We start from the raw sequence: 22,134 nt of genomic DNA, 5'->3' as shown, positions 1-22,134 counted from the left end.
CTAGGATGAAAGCTGAAGCCTTGAATGATTATTAAATAGTAACAAAATTGTTGGGATAGAGGCTTAGGTTGGACAGAGACTTGTGATGGGATAGAAACGTTCGTTGAGATAGAGACCCACGTCGAGATAGCGACATGCGTTGAGAAACGTTTGAACAACCACTTCTATCCTTGCCCAAGGCTTTCAACAGCAATCTCAGGTAAAGCAAGCAAGAGAAAATCGTAGAGCATAAAAAGACAGGTCTCTTCCACTGACCAAAGCAGCTCGTACCATCTACTAACTTCTCATTCAATACCATCGCCCAAAGACAAATTTCAACCGCACGTACCAACCGAATCAACTCTCAACATGCCTCTCTGGAACATTTATCACACGGAGGGCGCCTTCGACTCCCAGGAGACCCGCAACAAGCTTGCCCAAGACATCACCAAGATCTACTCCAACGGCGAAAACGGCCTCCCCGCTTTCTACGTCGTCGTTCAATTCATCCCGCTTCCTCCAGGCAATGTCTTTGTTGGTGGTGAAGCCAGAGACGAGAAGCCTTTTGTTCGACTAGTTGTTCAGCACATGGCTGTTCATAGTCATGAGGGTGTCCACATGGAGGACTTCCCCAAGCAGTTCAGCGATTACATCAATGCTACGATCAAGCCATACATCGCTGACAAAGGCTATGATTGGGAAATCACCGTCACTGATACTCAGCGCGACTTTTGGAGGTTCAATGGAATCGCGCCGCCGCCATGGAGAAGTGAAGCGGAGAGGACTTGGGCTCGGAATGGTCGCCCTTCGGAGTGGGAGGAGAAATAAAGAGTAGACTGGCGAGGCATGAAGCGCTGGTGCTGTTGGTCTTGTCAATCTGTTCATAGTCCTTCGCCAAGAGATCTCTGACCCTGCGATGCCCTGGATCGCAAAATGGCCTATGGAAGGATAGCACTAGGTCACTAGATAGCTATAAATACAACCCGAAAAGGTTGCCTTACAACAGCCTTCAAATTTCTAGTCGGAAGTGATTGGTCATTCATAGCCCATGGCCGGCAAGCTCTTAAAGACTACGATTAATTAGGAAAACAGCTCTTGAGAACCACATGTAATACTATGATCTCATAACTCCGCCAGAGATGTATTCCTCCGCACAGCTGCGGACTTTGAAAAGCTATAATTTGGGTAGAGAGCCCCACAGATAGAGCACTTAATACCATTCCAACAAGTTTATTACGGAGAATTCGGGGCTAATGCAAGCAAGCTAGCATTGATCTCCCCGGGGCCTCGGGTGCTATTATTCCCGGCAGCCACGTATTTATAATCACCACCACGCTTTAAAGTATCTAACGTTAACCAAGCTCCGCAAGAACGGCAATTAAATAAATTTCCTGAGCTGATAGTTATATAAGTCTATATCCTAATACTAGATGTTTCACCTTTCACACAGAATCTCCTACTTAACTACTAACCCCAGATAAAAATGTCGCTTCCCGAGACCTATCGAGCGTTTAGACGCACTACAGGCGATCTTCCGAGGACCATTGAACCGTCTACTGAAAAGCTACCGCGAGAGCTTGGACCAAATGAAGTTTTGATCAAGATTCACGCCGTCTCTCTCAACTTCCGCGATGTAGCTATGCTCAACGGTATCTATCCGGTGGAAGTGGAGGAGCGGGGTATTCCTTGCTCTGACGCTGCCGCTGAGGTCGTCGCAATTGGATCTGCGGTCAAGGATTTCTCTACGGGAGATCATGTCTCGGTTATATTTGACCTCAACAGTATCACGGGGTACGACGACGAGCCTCATTGCGCCCTTGGTGGAGACACTGCTGGTGTCCTTCGTGAGTACGCTATTTATCAGGACAAGCATCTGGTACAGCTACCCAAGCATCTACCGTGGGAAGAGGTAAGAGATAGCGATCTGGACAGTCGTAATTCCTGCTGACCTGTGATTGACTGAAGGCGGCTACCATCACCTGCGCTGGCGTCACGGCCTGGAATTCTCTTGACGGCCTGACTACGCTATCCAAGTTACGCAGCACCCTCTTACAAGGTTCGATTCTCGTGACCATTCAGGCTTTCTATCACGAGATTAACTAATTGAATAGGTACGGGAGGTGTCAGCATGTTTGCCCTGCTAATCTGTATCGCTGCGGGCGTCCAACCGATTATTACATCTTCGTCCGACGAGAAGCTTGAAGCCATCAAGAAACTCGGCTCTCAGGTTCGCGGTATCAACTACAAAACCACCCAGGACCAAGCATCGGAAGTAAAACGCCTAACAAACGGTCGGGGCGTTGATTATGTCATCAACAACACTGGCCCAGCATCTATTCCCATGGATATCAGCTTCTTGCGTCAGCGAGGCGGCACGGTATCCCTGGTTGGATTTCTAGATGGTGTTGATGGCGATTGGCGGCCCGCTGCTATCATGGCACTGATGGGGAAGTCTGCGCGAATCAAGTGAGTTGTTGCTTTCTCGAGAAATAATTAAGAATATGCACTGACAGCTGTTGTTCTAGGGGAATCGCCACTGGCTCCAAGGAAGATTATCTGAGTCTGAATAAGTTCTTAGAGGAGAAGAAGGTTTCCCTTGCTCCGCTGGTGGACCGTGTTTTCTCGTTCGAAGACTCCCCAGCAGCTTTTGACTATCTTTACTCTGGCAAACATGTAGGAAAGGTTGTCATCAAAATCTAGCCCGCATTCGCTGTTGCATCTTATAGAGGGCCAAGGAGTAGTCAATTGCAGACTGTTTCGCCGAACGTGTTGATGAGAGAATTAAGCACTGCTTGATTAGATACCGCCAGAGCCGATAACCATGCGTCCGTGATGGGCGATCTCTACTCCAGTGATAATTGCTGCCTTAACATCTCAAGTACGGATATTAGCACCAGGTCATGCCGCTCAGCCTAAGCAGACCACTTCACGTATGATTCGTCGCAAGGATCTCCCGGTTTCGCCTGTCTAGATTCTATAGTCTTCAGTCATATACACGCATATCCCGGCAGTCTCGTCTTTGACCCGAAGGAATCCAATCATGAAACAAGCGGTTAATATGCACTAATGAAACGCGAAGAAGAATTCTAGAATAAATCGCGCATAAGATCATGTAGAAGCCAGGATCTACAATCGGGACGTGCATATGCCCCAACGCGAGCAATATCCAATTCGAGTTTTTATTACCCCTTGCCAAGTGAACTGATACGAGGATATCAATGTATAATTGGTGAAAAGCGATCTTATCGCTGAGACATATAGTGATTGAGGCCTTCTCCTATTCCTTGTTTAATGAGGAAGGTTACCGCCAATGATCTGCTGATTGATGTCAGTGCCTCGGGGCGACTTACTCGTGTCTTTATCCGGATTCGTCTGACGTGTAGATCTTTGCCGGAGAGTGGTAAGCTGAAGCGCCGCGCAAGCAATGACCAGAAGGACTAGCCGAAAGTATCCTTTTTCAGCGTGCGCAGAATTTCTAGAAGGAATTAGAGTGAGCGGAATGACATAACTCGGCATAGCGGCGTAGATCTACCGCCCGTATGCCGACGAACATCCTCTACTATTACATCTTCAGTGATCATCTTGGTGATATTCACTATACCATACGCCAAGTATGACAGTTCAAATCACGTCTGGGGGAATATCCGCCTTCCCCATGGGGCTCCTGAGAATTCTGGTTCTCATCACTAATGAAAACTCAACGAATCTCACGACTCCAGACTCGGGGGACCTGATTTCGCAAAGCATTTGCATTCGCTCACATTTGTCTGGTGATTAGAGGGGATCAGGGACCTAAAATGTGGGTTATTATGGAGATTTGACTCTGGTGATGGAGTTTGCCAAGGCGAAAATGGAGATAGTTTAGTCATAGCAATGATGAGCCCATAATATGCCAAGAAATTGTCAAAGTTTGCCTCGCGTTCATGAGGGTCTCCTTCATTAATAACACGATGAATAACAAGAAAAAGAAAGAAAAAAGACAGGAAAAGAGATAGCGTCAAGACTACTGATGCATATTATATCTGGACATTGATCTCGACGTCGTGTTAACGTTGGCGGCTAAATGAGGCTGAAATTCTTAGACGCGTCAAGACACGGCACTGACGTCAACCCCGGCGATACCGAGCGACAAGAAAGCACAGACTTTACTACTTCGGTCTAATTTCCATCACTCGAAGCAGTTCCTCTAAGCCAAGGACCCCAAGTCCTGTCCAGCAGAAGAGCAGTGCACTCTCTGGTCAGCATCTGACTGGACCGGACAACTTCCTCTGTGGACATCACATCAACGTCTCACTTAGTGACCGAGTCTGGCCGAACGAGTGAATTCCTCTATAGACCGATGTGGAAACGTTTCATAAACCCCCATGGGGCTCTGTGCCTGGGGCGATATCCACCGAGGAATGGAGTAATGCAGCCTTGATTTCAGCGGCGATACTTCGTGCGGACCCTTTACCCCAATCAAGAAACCTCTGCCATGACGTCTCAGCGTCCTTTGCCCAGCCCCTATCCTGTCGGACCATCGCTGCGCTATTTTATACAAGATTCGTGAGGCGAGCGGTATAAAGCTAGGGCGAATTCCACCTGTATTTGCTTCTTCATCATTCAGCTACATCTATATCATAACTTGTCAATTGTCCAGGTGACAGTCTTCGTTCTATTTACAACAACACATTAGCAACATGGAGAAGGATAACGTCGCTAAAACTGCTGGACAGTTTCATGATCCTAGCTCTGATAGCGATGGCCTTAAGCATGAGATTAGCTCTCATGAAGGTCACAGCCATGACTTCCAGACCGTCCAAGAGTCTGCTGACAACACCAACATTTACTCCCAAGGCGGCAAGAACTTTCGAACTCTGAAGCGATGGGATACCATCTTTATTCTGTTTGCCAATCAGATCGGCCTTGGTATCTTGTCTCTTCCGTCGACCCTCAAGACCCTCGGCCTCGTTCCCGGTATCATTGCGCTTATCGGCATCGGTGTCATATCATGGTATACAGCCTATGAACTATTGCAATACTACAGACTGCACCCTCAGGTATTGAACATCGTCGACATGACCCGCTTCGTCGGTGGAAGAACCCTGGAGAGCATCACAGGTGTCATGATGATGATCCAAGTCATCTTCGTCGCGGCTTCAGCTATGGTCACCCTCTCAATTGCCCTCAACACAATCAGCAGCCATGCAGCCTGCACGGTTGTATTCATCTTCATCTCTTGCGCAGCCTGCTACATCTTTTGCATTCCCCGCACTACCAAGTTTGTGTCGCATCTTGGAATTCCCAATGCTCTGAGTGTTTTGGCTGCATGCCTTCTCGTCATGGTTGTTCTTGGTATTCAGGGCCCCAAGGGCGTTGATAACATGTCTGAGTGGAAGAGGGAGATTGTCATTGTTGGAAATCCTAGTTTCCGAGATGGTCTCAATGCTTGCTTGAAGATCGTCTTTGCGTATGCTGCCAATCTGAGCTTTGTTGTAAGTACGACCGAGTTGTCAACGCGATCTATACTAACAGATAACAGGGCTACCTCGATGAGATGACCAACCCCCTCGAAGACTTCAAGTTCTGTCTGACTGTCCTTGAATGCGGTTCCATGACCATGTATGTCATCTTCGCCGTCATCTTCTACTGTCTTGGTGCCGAATATACAACCTCTCCCATTCTTGGATCGACCTCGACCACCTTTGCAAAGGCTGCTTTCGGCATCGCCCTTCCTGCCATCTTCGCTACCGGCCTCGCTTATGGTCACATCGGATCCAAATACATCTTTGTCAATGTCATGAGATGGACTGGTAACCTCAACGAAGTCACTTCCAACTCTGTCAAATCTTGGTCAACCTGGATCGCTTCCGTCACTGGCTTCTGGATCGTTGTCTTCATTCTATCCAACGCTATTCCTGTCTTTGACTCGATTCTTTCTATTACATCTGCGACAACAATCTCTTGGTTCACTTATGGTTTCAGTGCCGTCTTTTGGTTCCACATGAATAAGGGACAATACTTCCGCGACTGGAAGAAGACCTGCTTGACAATCGTCAACGCCCTCCTTATTATCATGTCACTATTCATGAACGCAGCTGGTCTGTGGGCATCTATCACTGAACTTCTCGACATCTTTAACTCTGATGGTGGCGTTCGTGGTGTTTTCTCTTGCGGAGACAACTCTTGATGTTATCTACCTCTTCTTGTACTATAGAATTATTCCAAGTAGCGTTTTCTCAATTACATGGCAAATTTCGACGTTCAATCATTCTATCTACCAGCCATCAAGGTCTAAATTGATTGCGATACATTGGAAGTATTGTTTGTGATAGTGGTATTTATGCTTAGACTGACTTTTGTACCCTTCTGTGTTGGCGATGCGATGCGATGCTTAGGCCCATAGTTTGGGTGATGAATTAAGCCTAGATACAGTTGTGATTCCGCTAACTTCCAGCACCTTCCAGGCCCTCGGGAATACGGCAATAACGCTGTTGTGTTCCGGGCCAGATAAAGTACGGAAAGGTGCGTCTTGGCGCCAGCGGAATTAGGTACAGGGCAGAGTTTACCGTGCGCCCTTAATTGACATTCAACGTCGATAGCTAAAAATGCGCCTTCTGGATGACATTTTGTGATACCATACCCACCGATGAGAAACAAGATGAGAAGAAGGCTTCAGGTATAAAAAATAGAATTCCGTCAGAAAACTAAAATGTAGCAATACCATCATCTGCATCTTTATCTTCATCTAAAATGACTCGCAATCCATCTTCCCCGCCTTTCACCATTCGCAGCCACCAACCAGGCGACATGGGCTACATAACGTATCGACACGGAGCAGTCTACGCGCAGGAATACAGCTTCAATTATCGCTTCGAATCTTTGATTGCAAGAATCACCGCTGATTTTCTCGACAACTTCAAACCCGACCTGGAAGGCTGCTGGATTGCTGAAAAGGATGGATCATTTCTCGGCTGCATCATGTTGGTGCAAGACAAAAAGCCAAAAACTGCAAAGCTACGATTGCTATTGGTTGATGAGAGTGCAAGAGGTCTTGGTGTTGGAACGGCCTTGATCCAGCAATGCATCAACTTCGCGAGAGAAGCGGGATACGAGCACATTGATCTTTGGACGCAGAGCATTTTGGAGGGTGCTCGACGATTATATAAAAAGGCGGGTTTTGAAATGGTTGAGACACTGAATCACAATGACTGGGGTGTGGAATTGACAGGGGAGTTCTGGACACTGTCGCTGTGAGGGTCAGAGACTCTGACTTGAATATTTGACGTCAAGTTTGCTCGTTGAGGATTTTTGTTGCTGGTGCTTGTCACCTTGTCTTGGTGTCGAACTGGCTTGGCCTCTGTGAATGCTCTTTCACTTTCGGGCTCCAATTAGGGTCGAAACAACACGGTGCATACCGAAATTCCGATTAGTCCAGTATGTCATAGCGTGGAGTTAGCGTAGAGTAGGGGCCCAGTTCTTTGATCGAAGAGGAAATCTACAGTAATGAGTCGTCTTGTGTCATTATGGACCTGGTAAAGATAGTGGGTGAGACTCGATTAATAGTAGCTATTCTAAGTATGAGGACAAGTGTTTACGTCAGTAAGGACTGGCGGATGTGTGGGAGACATACATGGGATGCCGAGTCCCAAGTGGGATACATCGAGTGGGACATACCGAGCGGGGTAATTCAAGATCCAGGTTAAGCAGAATCAGAACTAACTGCGAAATAGTAACTAATAAAATTCTTATGCATAGTAATTATACTTTATAGCTTTAAGCATCTAGTGCTATATAATTATCAGACCTAGAGGTAAGTATAAAGGTAAGTACTTAAGAAGATAAACTGCAATCTATTTAAGCTAAAGCTGTTTTTCTTTGCAATATGATTTAAGTTCTACAGATACAAGAAAGTAGGAATAAATAGGGTATAATAGGTGTGCCATTAAAGAAAGAGTTATTTTCCATTCTATAAACCCTCCGCGGAGTTTGTCAGCCCCATACAGAAGTTGAGCAGGCTGGTCTGGCTTGATCCACCCTGGCCCTTAAGTTTAGATACTAGTATTGTCAGAGAACTGTGCATCGCAGTTTAACATTGGCAAATCTGTTATATATAGAACCGACTTGTCTCCCATGTTAGCCTACTACCTGTGTTAACAAACCTGGATTAATCAAGCACCTCATCCCATCGACTACTATGGATCTCTTGAAGCTCACCAAAAAGACCCTCCACGTCTCCCGCGGATTCACTTACACCTACTACACCTCCCGTGCTCAGGCTTCTAAGCCAACTCTCATCCTATTTCACGGCTGGCCTGACACGGCATTGCTCTGGGCCGGTTTCATCAACGATTACCTCGTCTCAAACGGCTATGGCATTGTAGCCCTAGACTGCCTAGGCTACGGCGAGAGCTCCAAACCAACCGATCCCAACTGTTATGCGCGGCAGCATATGACGGCCGATGCGGTCGAAATTCTCGACGCCGAAAGCCTAAACAGTATCATATCCCTCGACCATGACTGGGGTAGCATTATGTGCCAGCGACTTTATAACTTTTACCCCTCGCGCGTTTGCGGTGTTGTTATGGTGAATAACGCCTATAGCCCCCCAGCCGGGCAGTTCGACCTTGATGCTTGGAACAAGATGACCAAAGAAACCTTTGGGTACGGCTTCTTCGAACACTGGCACTTCTTTACCGCAGATGATGGCGTGAACATCATGAACCAGAATCTCGAATCTGTGTATAGTGCGGCCTTTGGCGATCCCCAAAGCTACCTCGAGAACTATAGTACCCCTGACCGCATGCGAAAATTTGTCACCGAGGGCAAGACGCAGCCGACACTACAATACACTACGTCTGAGCACAAGGCAAACTTCATGGCCCGGCTCGGTAGGGATGGTGGCTTTAACGCCCCAAGTTGTTGGTATAAGGCCTGGACCCTGGGTCTGCAAAACGAGGCAGATAGCCTGGTGGCCGAGGATGCAAAGACCATTAATGTGCCAGCCTTTTTCTGGGGCGCAGAGAATGACGCTGTATGCAAGCCACCTTACTGCAGCCGAGCGTTGGTGCAGGGCTGCTGCCAAATGTCAAGAGTGTTACAAGGGAGGGAGGTTATTGGGCACTCCTCGAGATGCCCGTTGAGTTTGGTCAGGATGTGGTAGGTTGGTTACAAGCTACTTTTGGATAGATAGTATCTGTATTCTCGGGTTGATAAGAGTCTCTAGCAGGCTATTGTTACTAGAAGGTGAAACTCAGTTGATGATAGCTATTCTAAGTATTCAATCTATGCAAAAGGCCCAGGCTAATATCACCTCTACGAAACCAATATTAACAGCCAGAACCTGCAGCATCTTCCTTAACCTATTATAGCATCTAATTCTTTGGAACCCCTGCGTGGCGAGAAGACTGGTCACAGTAAGTGATATTCTCAAGGCCTCAGAGGACTCTGAGAGACGTTGGTGGAGGACCGGGTTGAACTCCAGCTGAGGTTGCTTCTTGTTACGTGCATTCTGTGTCAACCATCGGCTTCGTTTTAATAGAAGACTAATTTTGTATTTTCCTCCGTTGTACCGTCTTGATTCAATTCGCTGTCAATTCAAAAAGTGACCTGATACGGCGCGGAGGCGCACCTTCCTGATATCCTGCTATAGATACGCCATATGGCGATTAAGGTTAAATATCAATGGCCAATGGAATATAGGAGACTACCTAAAGAGGAAATATATGCTGATACAGAGCAAGCCTGTGTGTTGGGAGACATTGGCGATGTGCCAAAAAGGAAGCGAAAGGACTTTACCCCTCTAATTACTGTGCCGGTTGAATGGCTGGGTACGTGAGAGGTAACGTAACAACTGACGCTGAACATAGAGAGCACTGTCTAATTGATATACTTCTGCTTGCTGAAGACTAGGGCTCGTTTCTAGCTCACGAGTAATACTGCTCACACTTTTGACTCATGACTTCAACTGGAGCCGTAGTTCTTTGTTGGGCAAGACAACTAAGCATATCAACAACGGTTGGAACTTTGGTCAAGATAATGGATGAAGCATCAATTGGCAAAGGCTATTCTGAATGTTAATCTATGCGAAAGGCCCATCGCCGATATCATCTCCAAGGAACCAATATTGACAGCCAGCGTCTGCAACCTGATTAGCGTCAATTTGCGTGTCTAAAGAAATAGACTCTCCAAGTTGTTAATATCTGGCGTTTATCTCCCTCTTTTCCCATAAATCAATAAAACCAAGAACCTCAACCTTCCTCCACGAGTTGCCCGATAAGATCAAAGATGACCAACTCATACAGTACAGCATGTGCATCATCTCCTAGGCCGAATGACAGCCAATTCTCGCCCGCCAAACACTCAGATACCACATCTCTTCCTTGACCTCTCCAAAAGTCTCGTGCCATCGACACGGCCAGCCCAACCCCACTATCCAAATATGGCGAGGGACAACTTTCAGCCTCCGGGAAGATCACATTGTACATACGCTCCCAGCGCCGTCTATTCGATAGTTGGGGATTGTCTTTCTGGGAAAGTCTGCTTCTTTGGTAGAAATTTACTCCGTCTGGTATTTTCAGAGACTTCGTTCTGCATCTCTTCTCCAGGATATGCCTGTCGCATTTCGACACAGTCTCAAAAGTCTTTGAGCACCTTGGACAGTAAGGCGGCCTAGCGTGATGCCGTTTGACATGCTTTATCACACTCTCAATCGAGTGAAGTTCGTGTTGAATCATGCAGCTCTGGTATCTCCGTGGGTCCAAAGCATAGAAGGGGCATCGGTAGTGGAAGTATCTCCCAAATGTTGGTATAATGACAAAAGAGTCGTCGCTTGTGCAATATTGATTGTTGCCCTCTGTCATCGGGTCCCTTGAAAGAGGCCATATTGATCCATTTCCGCATTCTTGTTGTACTCGCGGCGGCTCGGTGTATGTCGCTTCAGAGAAGAAACTTTCAAGCTGTACACGAGCCACTGGCAGTAAATTCTGCCTGGTAAGTTGGATACTGGGGTGATTGAGCGATGTGCTATCTATCCATTGCTTAGACTCGACATCGCAACATGATTCGTCGCCTGAGCTCTCACTAGAGCTTTCGTAATTGGTTTCTCGATACCTAATGTCGCGTTCCCGAAAAAGACGTTGATTATGCGGCAATCGAGAGGTCCGTGATTCATGTCTGCCGTGGGCTGAAGGCTGCGAAGGCCTTAGTGGAAGGGTTTGCGTTTGCGTTGGTGTCGCTCGTCGGGAGCGAAAATGAAGAATACCCATGGTGATAGTGAATGCCGACTAAATTGGAATAAGTAGTCTTAGAGGTGGCGACTTAAGATGCAATTTGATTCCTGATTGGAGGATAAAGTCCATGGCGAGTGTTGAGGCCGATTGTGATTAAATGGCTGTCTTATACTTGTCACGGCGAAAATTGGCTTCAGAAGCCCACGCAGAGCCTCAACAATCTCAAATCACAGGTGTGTAGGTGGTAGAGCCGCAGGATTTTAGCGGTGACGAATGAGAGCGGTAACCCAATCTGCTATCCCGGCACAAGCTGAGCCTCAATTTTACTGGGGACGCCAAATGAGACATCAGACACATGTGTGACAAATACAAATCAGCCACCAACTTGCTGGTCTTTGCACTAACAGAGCCTCATTATCGCATGCTTATCTTGAGATGCTGATGCGTTTTAGTTATCCTGGTGTCACTTTTCTGGGTCACCTGGCAGAACGAATTAGTGAAATAGCCTCTGCATTTCACATTCAGCTGACGCATAATTGTCTTGGGCAGCATTAGGCGCCTTCTGTCGCAACCTTCCCCAACGAGGTTGTAATTTGGGTCGCATTATCCTCAAATTCGATTCTTGGATGCGCTTTGATAGATGTGCTCTCTTGAGACTTCATAGTGATAAGACTCAAAATTGCCATTTTGACTTGCTTTATCGCCGTTACGTAGTGCATAGGGAATATCATGCTATCTCGAGATTGAATTACATGTGTAGAATAATCAACGTTCAGGCATTCAGTTATGCGAACGTGATATTAAAATGATGCATAAAACAGTGACAGCCTGCATAAGCAATATTATTCATTCTAGAGTAGGCCCGCTGTTGCCAAGCCCTTCAAAATACTGTCCGCCACCTAGACAGTTAATCCACTGATCAAAATATTCATCCTCACCAAAGAATACAGGATCGAAGATCGAAGATTCTTCCGAGGGCTGGGGCCAAAGTAGTTCATCCGGTATGTCCTGTGACGCAAAAGGTCTAGTTTCCATTGTTGATACGTCTGGTTGAGCATAAATATCGTCAGTGTTGGGCCTAAAAGACTCCCCGGGATTGGGCGAAGGCTCTGGATCATGGCTGGGTGGTATATCATGGACCTCCGGTAATTGTCCCAGTGTCGAAGGTGCTAACCCAGCCTGAGGTTCTCCGTGTACAATGGAACTGGAAGTAGGAAGTGGATTCCGTATCAGCCTCAGTATAGCGTTGGTAGTAGCTGAGGTACTATCACCATCCGGCCTAACCATCGCATTGCGGAGGAATGACTGTAAAAGACTCGGCAGTTCTCTCTCCAGAGTGCTGTACTGCACTTCCAGCATAGACTCCAGAGTTTCAATGAACGGTGAATAGGGAGCTGGGTGTTCTCCAAAGAGCTTTTTCCATGCTTTATACCACTTTTCTTCATGAGAACCATGTAGGCCGGTGAGATCGTTATACTCCTCTTCAAGGAGCAGTCCAGTTTCCAAGAGGGTTTTCTTCTCACAAGCATCTTGGAGAATATGTGCATTTTTTTCAGCCTCAGCGAACTCGCCCTCAAATTCTTTTCGGCAGTTGGGGCAATGCTCTCCTTGGATAAGATGTATTCGCTTGAGGTGTTGCAAAACATGATCCCACTTGATGAGGTTGTATCCAGCGCAGCATTGATATTTTTGAGGATCCAGCTTGAAGAATAGACAAGCAAGCTTCTTGATAAAAGGCTGTTGGGGGCCAAAGCCTCTTTTCTTTTTGCCTGGGCCTTGTCCATTTCCCTTGTTGCCTTTGCCATCATTCCGGTCATTATTTTCCCTGTTAGATCGCTGTTTCTTTTCACCAGATTGATTTCCAGAGCCTGGCGAACCAACCCGCTTATATCCGAAGCTCGGCGGTTCAGACCCATACGATTCCAGTGTGAGACAGTGGAGAAACCACCAGTGGCGGTGTCTGCGGTTCCCTGGGAATTGAACCACCGCATTGGGGTCGCCATTGGCTCCATTGTTATAGTGTCGGGTAGCCGCACTAATTTGGCCTTCTGAGGGCAAGGGTGAAGCTTCGTCTTGAACCTTGGTAGCCACCTCTTGGTTTTTATTCTGGTTTCGTCCCTCTGGCTTACAAGAATCGGCAAAAAGGCTCAGGATACAGAGCTGCTGGATCAAGATCTGCAAGTTTGTTGGCAGCTTTCTCTGCTTCGGTGCAATTGAGTAGTAATTGGATTCGTGAAGCACCAGACCAACACCAAATTCTTGGTGGATCTGGAGCCCACTTGGTAAAAGAGTGATGATGCTCATTGCGAAAAACAAGGCTGTAGGCAAATCAATGAGAAAACAAGGGTACTCAAACAACGAATTGTTTTCGTTGTGAAACTCTGTTTGATAATAAGTTTAAGAAGTTGAGGCTATCACAAGTGAAAAAGAATTCTTTGTCAAACAATGCAAGCCAACTGTCTTAGTTGAGATCTAATGAGTCCGCCACCAATTCATCCTCACACCGTTGTGTTGGTAAGGCGGCCAAGGCAACCAGAGCAAAATCTGAGACGGCAATAATTATTCTTCAGTTTCAGCAGTCTTTCACCTTTGTCGATGCACAGCAACGTGTCTGCTGTTATGGAGGGGGAGGGGTGCATATTGTACTAGATTATAATTGGCCATGTCCGAGAAAGCTGCAGAAGCGGCTTCAACACAGATGTGTGAAGGAGGGTCGGAACAACACATTTGTCTCCATATTAAAGCCACGGGCCATGCGATTGGTCAATCTACCTTGTCGGGCTAGAGGCTTTCACAAGTCGAGAAGGTCGACAGTGGACTGGAGCGCACGAGGTTGTTATGAAACTGTCATTTTTTAAGAGGCACTGTAAAACAAGCCTCAGCTATAGCTATGCATTATTTGCCATTCTATCCGGTGATTATCTTGAACACAATGGTGTCAAGTTCTTGCAGTCAATACGTATATTTGCAGCAACCCCTGGACTACGAAGAATTATTACGTAGGTCGGGCCCTGTTACCCGAATTGGGACTAATCAATTCAGTCATGTCCCAAACACAGGCACAGAAAGCCAGAAAGGCTAATATAAAGCGGCAAAGGCAGCAAAGAGTCCAAATATGGTTATTAAATAGAGGCCTCAGTATTCAATCACGATTGATTGGCAAGGGGAGGAAAGAAAGCCTAGGAACTCTATTCTAGGTTATAAAAATATCTAGGTAAACCTAGGATCATTTATTATAAATTTTATTGAGTCTTGAAGTGCCTGCACATTCACATTATAGTGGCTCGTAGATCTGCTAACGCTAGAGCCACTCCCTCCAGCGCTGAAACCCCTGTCCATTGGTGCTAACCTCCAGTAAATGTGCCACAGACAACGAAGGACGTCACTCATGTTTATCCAGTTTTTCATCATGCATCCCATGCTTGGTTCAGCATCAACCTGATCGACGTTCTCGTTCGTAATATTCTGGAAGAGCCTCATGGAGTCAAAGGCTATGTGAGAATGCGTGACCAGACTGCTATGAAGGCATCCGCATCAATACACCAGTTGTCTTTCACTGCGGTCCTGTTCGCAGGAATAATCGTTGCCTCGACAGTGCTAGAGTTCATGGCAGGCCAGAACTCCTGCCCATGGCTCCAGCTAACTCAGCCACTGGAGGGAGGCGAGGGGTCAGATAATGATATGTCTTTTGCAACCTCGGCAGTGAGCCCAGAACATTTCACAGCACAACAGTCTATGAGCTCTTTATTCGACTTCGAATTTGAAACAGCTTTCTCAACGCCCATACCACCTTTTCCAACGCACGACGCAAGTTCACAGACACTTAGCTTCGCAGAAGCCCTCCATCGTACCCAGATAGTGGATCATGGAACAGAAGCAACCAACTTCAACGCTGAAACGCAGCCCCAGTACTGTTCTCTTGACATGCTTTCGAATAAATCGCTTCCATTGAGACAAAGACCTGTTGATGAAGCCGAGGGTTTCGCGTTCTTCGATGCATCAGAAACCTGCAGCTATTATGAACGGGGTCAAATGGACAGTTTGCCAAGCAGAAAAATTGCCGGACCTTGTTCCACTTTGCTGTTGACGTATGGCAGAGGTGAGATGACTAGGCCTCAAATATCTCTCTATCCACTGACTATGAAGCAGGCGACCATTCCGAACCATTACAGTCAATTGAAGAAGATCTACCGTCTTCGAGAGAACAATCAATACCTCTGAGCCCAACTGAGACGTGCGTTGGCGACGAAGAGGGGAGTCCTTGCTCCTCAGTGATTGAAAGTGACGATTCCAGTATAGAGGACATTGAAGAAAGGAAAGCCTTTGCTTGCCCGTATCTCCGGCTCGATCCAGTGCGCCATATCGAATGCTTGAGTCGTAAGCTTTATCGTGTTCAAGATGTGAAGCAGCATCTTTCTCGCCGCCATTATATCAAGCGAGATAGGACAATAAGCACTTCTGACAATACAAGAGGAGTAAACATAAGGACTCAGAGAGTTCTTAAACTCCGCTTAGATAGAAGACTATCACCAGAAAAGCAGTGGCACGAGATCTGGAAAACTCTGTTCAATCGGACATCACCAAGAGAAGGGCCTTATCTCGGTGACTCTAAGGAAGAAATCGTTGGAAGTATGATTGCGATATGTAAGAAGGGAAGCAGCCGAGTCGTTCCAGGGATATTAAGAAGCATAGGGCTACCAAATGATCAAGGAAAGGCTGTTCAACAGTTGATGGAACAATTGTTCAACGGGTTTCAAGCATTATCGAATGAAGAATCGAATGATATGGAGACAGAGAAGGTTTCGACATGCGGTGGCGTTGATTCGATACCAATGACACCAAAGGACATGGAGTTTGACTTCACTTTACCACTACGTCAATCGCCCACAACAACCGTTCAAGGATACTTCGCAGCTAAGGTCAGAGAAGACACACTAGACTGCAGTCCGGGTCCTGAAATACAAGCCTGGTCCCCAGACCATGCTAGCTTTGAAGGAAACAAGGAGAAAGCCATTACACAAGATGGGCCTTTGGAGCATTCGATGGCAGACCAATATTGGGCTGTTGGTAGGAAGACATCACATTGCACGGAGACGGTCCATGTCCCTACCGACAAGGATAGATGGAAGTCATTGGGAAATTGGATTCCCGAGCTTGATGATGAGCAGGACTCAAAGTTATGGGAGTATGCCCGGGGATGGAAATGCCACGAGTGCGGGTTTGAATACATATTCAGGCCTACCGGAGTCAGCAGTGACAAAGTGTGCATCAACTACCCATGTCAACACCAATTTCGTAGTGACTGCTGTTTGGTTTACAATGTATTAGTTAGAACAGGGGTTTGAAGACTTTGTGTTGATGTCACAGCATACTTTACTGAGAGCGTAATTCCACCTGTATTAAGAAAGCACTAAGTAAATGAGAGGAAGCTCTTGTCGTAATCCCGATGACTCTGTCAATTTCCAGTAACCTATATATCAGACTCCTTCCCGGCGCCAGACTTGGCTGTGTTCAGACCAAGGGGAATTGGCGATGCCCTCAAGATAGGGAATCCAGTAATCGCAGTGGTCGAGCCACCATTGCTAACGGTCGAGTTGTTCTTGGGCGACGTCAACACGGTTCTCGTGTTTGAGTCTGGACTCTAGTGTCGCATAGGCGTATGGGAATTCATTGAGGAACCTGATTCGACCATATAAATTGCTTTTAACAGTAATACTAAGCGAATGGAAGAAAGGATTGAACTCACCGTCGCGATACCCGGGCGCCATCTTCGCAGAAGATTCTCATTTGCTTGAGCGCGGGCAGAGATAGACCTTGAGAACACTTGGCATTGGACGGCCAAGGATCTAGATTCACCTGCAGTTTGTAGAATTGTTTCCGTATTCTTTTCAGTAAGCTTGAGTAGTTACTGTCCAATTTGTATGTACGATAGGCGGTGACTGCATCTATTGTTGGGCCATCGTCGCTGATATCAGGCTCTGTGCCGTATGTCTCAATGCGGCGATTGGAGTACTCCTAGGTACTCAAATGACAAGGCTCAAATGCCATGGCCTGATCGGACATATTGTTTAATTGTTGTATAGTAATATGTATGGAGTCAAAAAGAAAAGGCCGTGTCTTGCTATTCTGATGATAGTGGTAATGGTGACGGCCGTGATGATTATGCTTAAGGAGAGTTAATCATGGGAAGAAGGAATGTTTTTGACTCGACGTGTCTCCCAACAGTACTGGGGAGGTACAAGTGATATTCATTCATTCTTCCCAAAGCATGTTGGGAAATGATACTTGCCTACATGGGAAGGTACCGGTTGGAATCCCAGAATGATTCTGCCCATTTCCATTGGTCAGGCGTGATTTCAAAAACATACTCGCAATGTACCCATGGATTCCAGCTATGCTTCTCTACTGTTCCAATTTTGTAGAGCTCAATACCATGAACCATGAGAATATTGGGATATGGGCTGTCCAGGATGCTCTCAAATGACCATAGTACAAACCGTACTTGATCGTGAAGAGCCATACTCTGAAGCTGGAGGAGCGTACCAAGCCCTTGCGATGTGAGGTAGTGTACGTACTTGTTCACCTCGATCTGTTTGCAGTTTTGCAGTCGTGATTTTCGTCGGTCTTGATTCCTGCCACAAACGAGGCATGATTAGCTTACTCTTAGAGAGCTCATTACATTCTTCATCATGGTGCAATGTTGATCGTAAATGTAGTAAGCAATGGAGTAGAAAGTCTCCGTGGGATCATTCTCATCTTCCTCACTACAAAGACTCGGAGAGAAGAGAAGGTAACGAATTTCCATGCCCCTCGCAAATAAGGGCTCCCCATTGTGGAACAAGGCTTGAACGTAGCTCTCGAATCGACAAGCGGTGTTGATGAACCTTTGATGCTCTCTGGAGGAAACTTTGGGCAGGTCTTTTGAACGTGGTAGATTCCTGAGTAGCTGTGCCCGTGCCTGGGAAATATAGCTCGTTGTTAGCCACCCAACATCGATGGAGAGGGTTGAGAGTGCGCAGATGGTCGCTAGTGAGGCTCGATGTGACAAAGGGCGTTGAGACAAACGGTGTTGAGATAAAGGGTGTTGAGTATGATACCAGTTGATATAGGACCGCAGAATCGGACTAAGGATTTGTTCACGATGATGTGGCCTATGATCGTTGAATCCAGGGTCCTGTTTTGCATGGCGGAGTCGACCTGCTAACAAATACGCAGTTGGGGCATGGCCCCCACAGGCTTCTAGAAGATTATCGACACGCGGCTTCATTACTTGTTTTCTATTGTTGAGAAAACATTGTAGGAGCCAAGGGTCGGCGTGAATCATGGCAGAAAGATCTTGTGGCGCGTCGACATATTTCATGATCGCCACTATGAGCTCGACCGGCAGATTCTGGAATACGGCCATGGCGAATGATGGTGAGCAAAGAACGGTAGAGGAGGGAAATGGGGAGAAGAATTGGGATATTTATATGTGTAAATAATAGACTTTTTAGAACTTGCCACGCTGTGAAGTATATATAAACTTTCTCTGAGCTTTATCATGAGCTACTCGAGTGACCCCAGCAAGCAAGAAAGCTTCTGATGCTAAGCTGAGGTGCCTAGTCTAAGGTCCACTAAATCTATACTAAGTTGTATCAAATTTACCTAAGCCTTTTTGTTACTTAGGATAGATGTCATAAGCCTTTTCTCCTTGCCTTGACCAATTGCTGGCCACGAGGTTAAAGTTTTGAAATTCTTTACGAGTGACTTTTGTAAATAAAGTAGATAACAAAGTAGATTAAGTTTTATGTGGTGATTGCAAGCTCTCAGCCACAGATATCAGCGGCAAATAATAAACATTTGGCTCACGAACCCTATTGTCAATGAATCTACCATTCCCTTAGACTTTCGCGTCTCTCGCACTCAATAAGCCCTGTGCACTTATGACAGCTCAGTCTCAGGGCTCAAGCTGGAGATGACATGTTCGCGCCAATAATCAATACCCGCAATCATGGCCCCAGGCCCAGCCAGTCCCAAAGCACCAAGCGAAGCCAAGCCTCCCAGCACAGCCTGCTTTGTTCTCACGAAGCCAAGTGAGCGTAGTTCCCAGACGGCGTACAGAGAGTATGCCAGGCCCGAGGCTGCGCTTATGATATATGTGTTTGGACCGAATGGTGCTACTTGTGATATGGCCGACAGCGTCCAGTCGGGGGATGATATGGCTCTCGTGATGACGGGAACAGCCAAAGCAAGAGCAAGTGCAAAGCCATGGGAGAACTTGAGGGGCGCTACGTCCTCGTTCTTATACAGTTGAAGTTCGGATGGGGGGGCATAATTGATTGGTCTGTCTTCAACCTTGGTGTCGGATTCCGGTTGTTCGCTGTTGTTCGTCTTGATGCGGATAGCAGCAAGTCCTCCAGTGAATACTGTACAAAGTAGTGGGTATGCCTGCCAAAGTTTCCCGACATAGTGCCTCAGTTTGGCGTCTCTGATCGGCAACAGCGCCGCCACCGTCGGTGCCACATAGCCTAGGAGAACGCCTGGAACGATGGACTTGGCGATCTTGGGGTCGACAGGTCTGTTGATGGTGGACTTGGTGGAGAAGAGGACAGACGACAGACAGAAGAATGGTAGCACTGAGCTCGGACCGATGAGTGAGTATATGAGCGAGTAGACCGTTGTCCTGTTCTACGTTAGTCACTGTGCCGAGTTATCATAGTGACAGAATTGTTTCGTACCATGACAAGGGGTTTAGTGAGTTTCCACGCCGAGAACCTTCGATAAGCCACGTAGAGAGAACGGGGATCAAATTAGCTAGGCCTGCCGCCGAGCTCTCGCCAACTACCTTTGCCAAGAGGCCTCCAGCACCCCATTGTTGAAGAGTGCTATAGAACACTCCCGTTCCAGCTCCAAGGTTCTTGTTTTTGAGCGCAGCAAAGAGCGACAACCCAAGAGTGCCGGTGGCGAGAACCCACGGGACTCGTCTGACAAGCCCGCCCTTGATGGGCTTTGCAGGTAATTCGTCCTCAAACGGGACAAAGTGAGGTCGTTTTGGAACAGGAATACCTTGGATCCTTGTGGCTTCGCAGCAGATCGGGGTGACAATGTCGATGAAAGCGTCTTGACCAAAGAGTGAAACAAGATGCTTGAAGATGAAGCGAGCGAACGGGAACCGCTGGCTGATCATCATTTGAAGTGAATGTGCTTGCTCAACTAGACGCTTGGCACGCTCGTAGCGGAGTTTGTGGACCTCTGACAGCGCAGAGTCTATCTGAGAGTCCGAGAGGCCTTGAGGGCTGAGTCTTAGTTGACAGACCAGAGCATTGACGAGCAGTGCTGCAGACTCCATGGCTCCGTTCCCACCTTGGCCAGATGCCGGATCAATCTATAAGACAATTTAGCCCTGCAAGAAGACGTTTTATGTGATCTTACTTACCTTGTGAGCCGAATCTCCTATCGTGATGATGCGTTTGTAATGCCAACGATCAAAGACATACTCCTCGAGCGGAACCAGCGTCGACATAATCTTTCGGTCATACAGCTCACCAAAAGTGACGTCTCGGGTAATATGATCGTCGCGGTGCCCCTTTACGAGTCCTTCTTCGTCGGCCTTGGTGTATTTCGAAATATCCTTCCCGAACTTTGTCTCTGAAAGACCATCGAAGAGGAACCAATACGTTCGGTCTCCTGGAGCTGCTATAATGAGATATGCATGGCCCTCGCCGATCACCATCTGCTGGCTTCGGCTACCTAGCTCAGAGGGCCGTTTCGAAATTCCAAAGATACACCTAGTCGAGACTGGAACTCCTACAGATCATGTGAGCGACGAAGACGACAGTGTGTAGTTATACGTACGAGAGTTTTCGTCCTCGGGGAAGTATCCCGGACTCTGCTCCTTTCCGAGGCGCCACATTTCGTCTCTTACTGCGCTGTGGATGCCGTCTGCTCCCACGACAATGTCGCCCTCGTACACGGACCCGTCTTGGGTATAAGCCTGGACTCCACCGTCGACCAATTCAACCCGAGAAACCCGCTTCTTGGTCAACACTCGATCTTTGTGTTTCAGGCTTCTGTACAGGACCTGCAACAACATCTGTCGATCGATGAAAATGGAGGGATAGCCGACCCTTGTCCCAGAGTTAGTAAAGCGAGGCTCCTAGATCAACATGTCAAAGTTGTTCCTACCGTTTCTCAAAGTGAACTGAGAGGCTCGTTGGTGAAGTAGCGACAAGTGGAAGACCATCAGGCCCATGCATGCCGCCAATGGTGTAGCGACAATCCCCAGCAATGTCGAGGATGGGCTCAAAACATCCAAGTTGATCGAGGATGCGGAAGCCGTTGGGTAGGATACCGATGCTGGCACCGACTTGGGGGGCTATCTGCGGATAGGCTTCGAGAAGAACATAGTCTATGTCGAACTGCTCCAGCATATTGGCGACGGATAGGCCAGCGACGCTGCCGCCCACGATGATGACTTTAAATCCCATAGTTTTAGGATGTTGAGGTGCTTAGTTGTTGATGGTTTGACTGTTGACTTTGAAACGGTATCAGATCAACATATATACACAGTGAACGAGGCGCAGAGCCTTCGTCAATGTGTTTTCGGGTTGGGCTTATAACCCGAAAAGGATCGACATATCGGACATAAACAACAGCTGGGGTCTCAACTTGTCCCACCGGCTAACGGAAATTGCGCAACCATGTTTCCACTCTACCTTACTAAGCGCGATATCAAGATACGCGTTAAATTACGAGTACTCGCATTGTCCCAAACTTGTTGAGCCATAGCAGGGCTAAAAGAATACATTTACTCCGCCTCGTCAGGAGTTTGCTATGTCTACCTCTTTGATAGTGTCCGAGCGCTACGATATGAACACCTCATTCGTCATGTTCTGGCTTCGAGTGCCTCTGGTCAAAGTCACTAAACCTGGCCTTAGCTGTACAAACAGCCGTTTACCGGCACTTC

The 22,134-nt window shown here is 47.2% G+C and overlaps 9 protein-coding genes across 9 annotated transcripts; 6 read left to right on the top strand and 3 right to left on the bottom strand.

Annotated features, from left to right (window-relative positions):
• Positions 1-348: 348 nt before the first annotated feature.
• FOIG_04693 (uncharacterized protein) lies at positions 349-807 on the top strand (the record flags this gene model as incomplete). The annotated part of the gene is made up of 1 exon (XM_031202987.1): positions 349-807. The coding sequence occupies one exon, from the start codon at positions 349-351 to the stop codon at positions 805-807; it is 459 nt and encodes a 152-aa protein (XP_031066566.1).
• A 533-nt stretch (positions 808-1,340) lies between these two features.
• Positions 1,341-2,744, top strand: FOIG_04692 (uncharacterized protein). Its single transcript, XM_031202986.1, has 4 exons — positions 1,341-1,888; positions 1,945-2,035; positions 2,091-2,445; positions 2,505-2,744. Exons 1-4 carry the CDS (start codon positions 1,463-1,465, stop codon positions 2,677-2,679), a joined length of 1,047 nt encoding a protein of 348 aa, XP_031066565.1. The 5' UTR covers positions 1,341-1,462; the 3' UTR covers positions 2,680-2,744.
• A 1,733-nt stretch (positions 2,745-4,477) lies between these two features.
• On the top strand, positions 4,478-6,148 carry FOIG_04691 (uncharacterized protein; the record flags this gene model as incomplete). The annotated part of the gene is made up of 2 exons (XM_031202985.1): positions 4,478-5,453; positions 5,501-6,148. Exons 1-2 carry the CDS (start codon positions 4,659-4,661, stop codon positions 6,146-6,148), a joined length of 1,443 nt encoding a protein of 480 aa, XP_031066564.1. The 5' UTR covers positions 4,478-4,658.
• Positions 6,149-6,577: 429 nt separating this feature from the next.
• FOIG_04690 (acetyltransferase) lies at positions 6,578-7,676 on the top strand. The gene has a single exon (XM_031202984.1). The coding sequence runs from the start codon at positions 6,712-6,714 to the stop codon at positions 7,213-7,215; it is 504 nt and encodes a 167-aa protein (XP_031066563.1). The 5' UTR covers positions 6,578-6,711; the 3' UTR covers positions 7,216-7,676.
• A 479-nt stretch (positions 7,677-8,155) lies between these two features.
• FOIG_04689 (uncharacterized protein) lies at positions 8,156-9,147 on the top strand (the record flags this gene model as incomplete). Its single annotated transcript, XM_031202983.1, has 2 exons — positions 8,156-8,992; positions 9,016-9,147. 2 exons carry the CDS (start codon positions 8,156-8,158, stop codon positions 9,145-9,147), a joined length of 969 nt encoding a protein of 322 aa, XP_031066562.1.
• A 1,061-nt stretch (positions 9,148-10,208) lies between these two features.
• On the bottom strand, positions 10,209-11,225 carry FOIG_04688 (uncharacterized protein; the record flags this gene model as incomplete). Its single annotated transcript, XM_031202982.1, has 1 exon — positions 10,209-11,225. One exon carries the CDS (start codon positions 11,223-11,225, stop codon positions 10,209-10,211), a length of 1,017 nt encoding a protein of 338 aa, XP_031066561.1.
• Positions 11,226-12,010: 785 nt separating this feature from the next.
• Positions 12,011-13,493, bottom strand: FOIG_04687 (uncharacterized protein; the record flags this gene model as incomplete). The annotated part of the gene is made up of 1 exon (XM_031202981.1): positions 12,011-13,493. The coding sequence occupies one exon, from the start codon at positions 13,491-13,493 to the stop codon at positions 12,036-12,038; it is 1,458 nt and encodes a 485-aa protein (XP_031066560.1). The 3' UTR covers positions 12,011-12,035.
• A 1,197-nt stretch (positions 13,494-14,690) lies between these two features.
• Positions 14,691-18,432, top strand: FOIG_04686 (uncharacterized protein; the record flags this gene model as incomplete). The annotated part of the gene is made up of 4 exons (XM_031202980.1): positions 14,691-15,288; positions 15,339-15,833; positions 15,882-16,374; positions 18,405-18,432. 4 exons carry the CDS (start codon positions 14,691-14,693, stop codon positions 18,430-18,432), a joined length of 1,614 nt encoding a protein of 537 aa, XP_031066559.1.
• A 677-nt stretch (positions 18,433-19,109) lies between these two features.
• FOIG_04685 (uncharacterized protein) lies at positions 19,110-21,655 on the bottom strand (the record flags this gene model as incomplete). The annotated part of the gene is made up of 5 exons (XM_031202979.1): positions 19,110-19,851; positions 19,907-20,553; positions 20,605-20,975; positions 21,024-21,295; positions 21,354-21,655. 5 exons carry the CDS (start codon positions 21,653-21,655, stop codon positions 19,110-19,112), a joined length of 2,334 nt encoding a protein of 777 aa, XP_031066558.1.
• Between the last annotated feature and the right edge of the window lie 479 nt (positions 21,656-22,134).

The sequence above is a fragment of the Fusarium odoratissimum genome, assembly GCF_000260195.1.
Source record: "Fusarium odoratissimum NRRL 54006 unplaced genomic scaffold supercont1.6, whole genome shotgun sequence".
NCBI classification, from domain to species: domain Eukaryota; kingdom Fungi; phylum Ascomycota; class Sordariomycetes; order Hypocreales; family Nectriaceae; genus Fusarium; species Fusarium odoratissimum.
The sequence above is the reverse complement of the archived record's forward strand: the minus strand, read 5'-3'. Positions and strand labels throughout refer to the sequence as shown.

What these genes read in the sequence shown, in the direction of transcription:
- FOIG_04692 (XM_031202986.1), top strand. Translation starts at nt 1,463, where the DNA reads ATGTCGCTTCCCGAGACCTATCGAGCGTTTAGACGCACTACAGGCGAT. An exon ending in ACGCAGCACCCTCTTACAAG is followed by an intron (nt 2,036 to 2,090) that starts GTTCGATTCTCG and finishes CTAATTGAATAG; the next exon opens with GTACGGGAGGTGTCAGCATG. An exon ending in GGGAAGTCTGCGCGAATCAA is followed by an intron (nt 2,446 to 2,504) that starts GTGAGTTGTTGC and finishes CTGTTGTTCTAG; the next exon opens with GGGAATCGCCACTGGCTCCA.
- FOIG_04690 (XM_031202984.1), top strand. Translation starts at nt 6,712, where the DNA reads ATGACTCGCAATCCATCTTCCCCGCCTTTCACCATTCGCAGCCACCAA.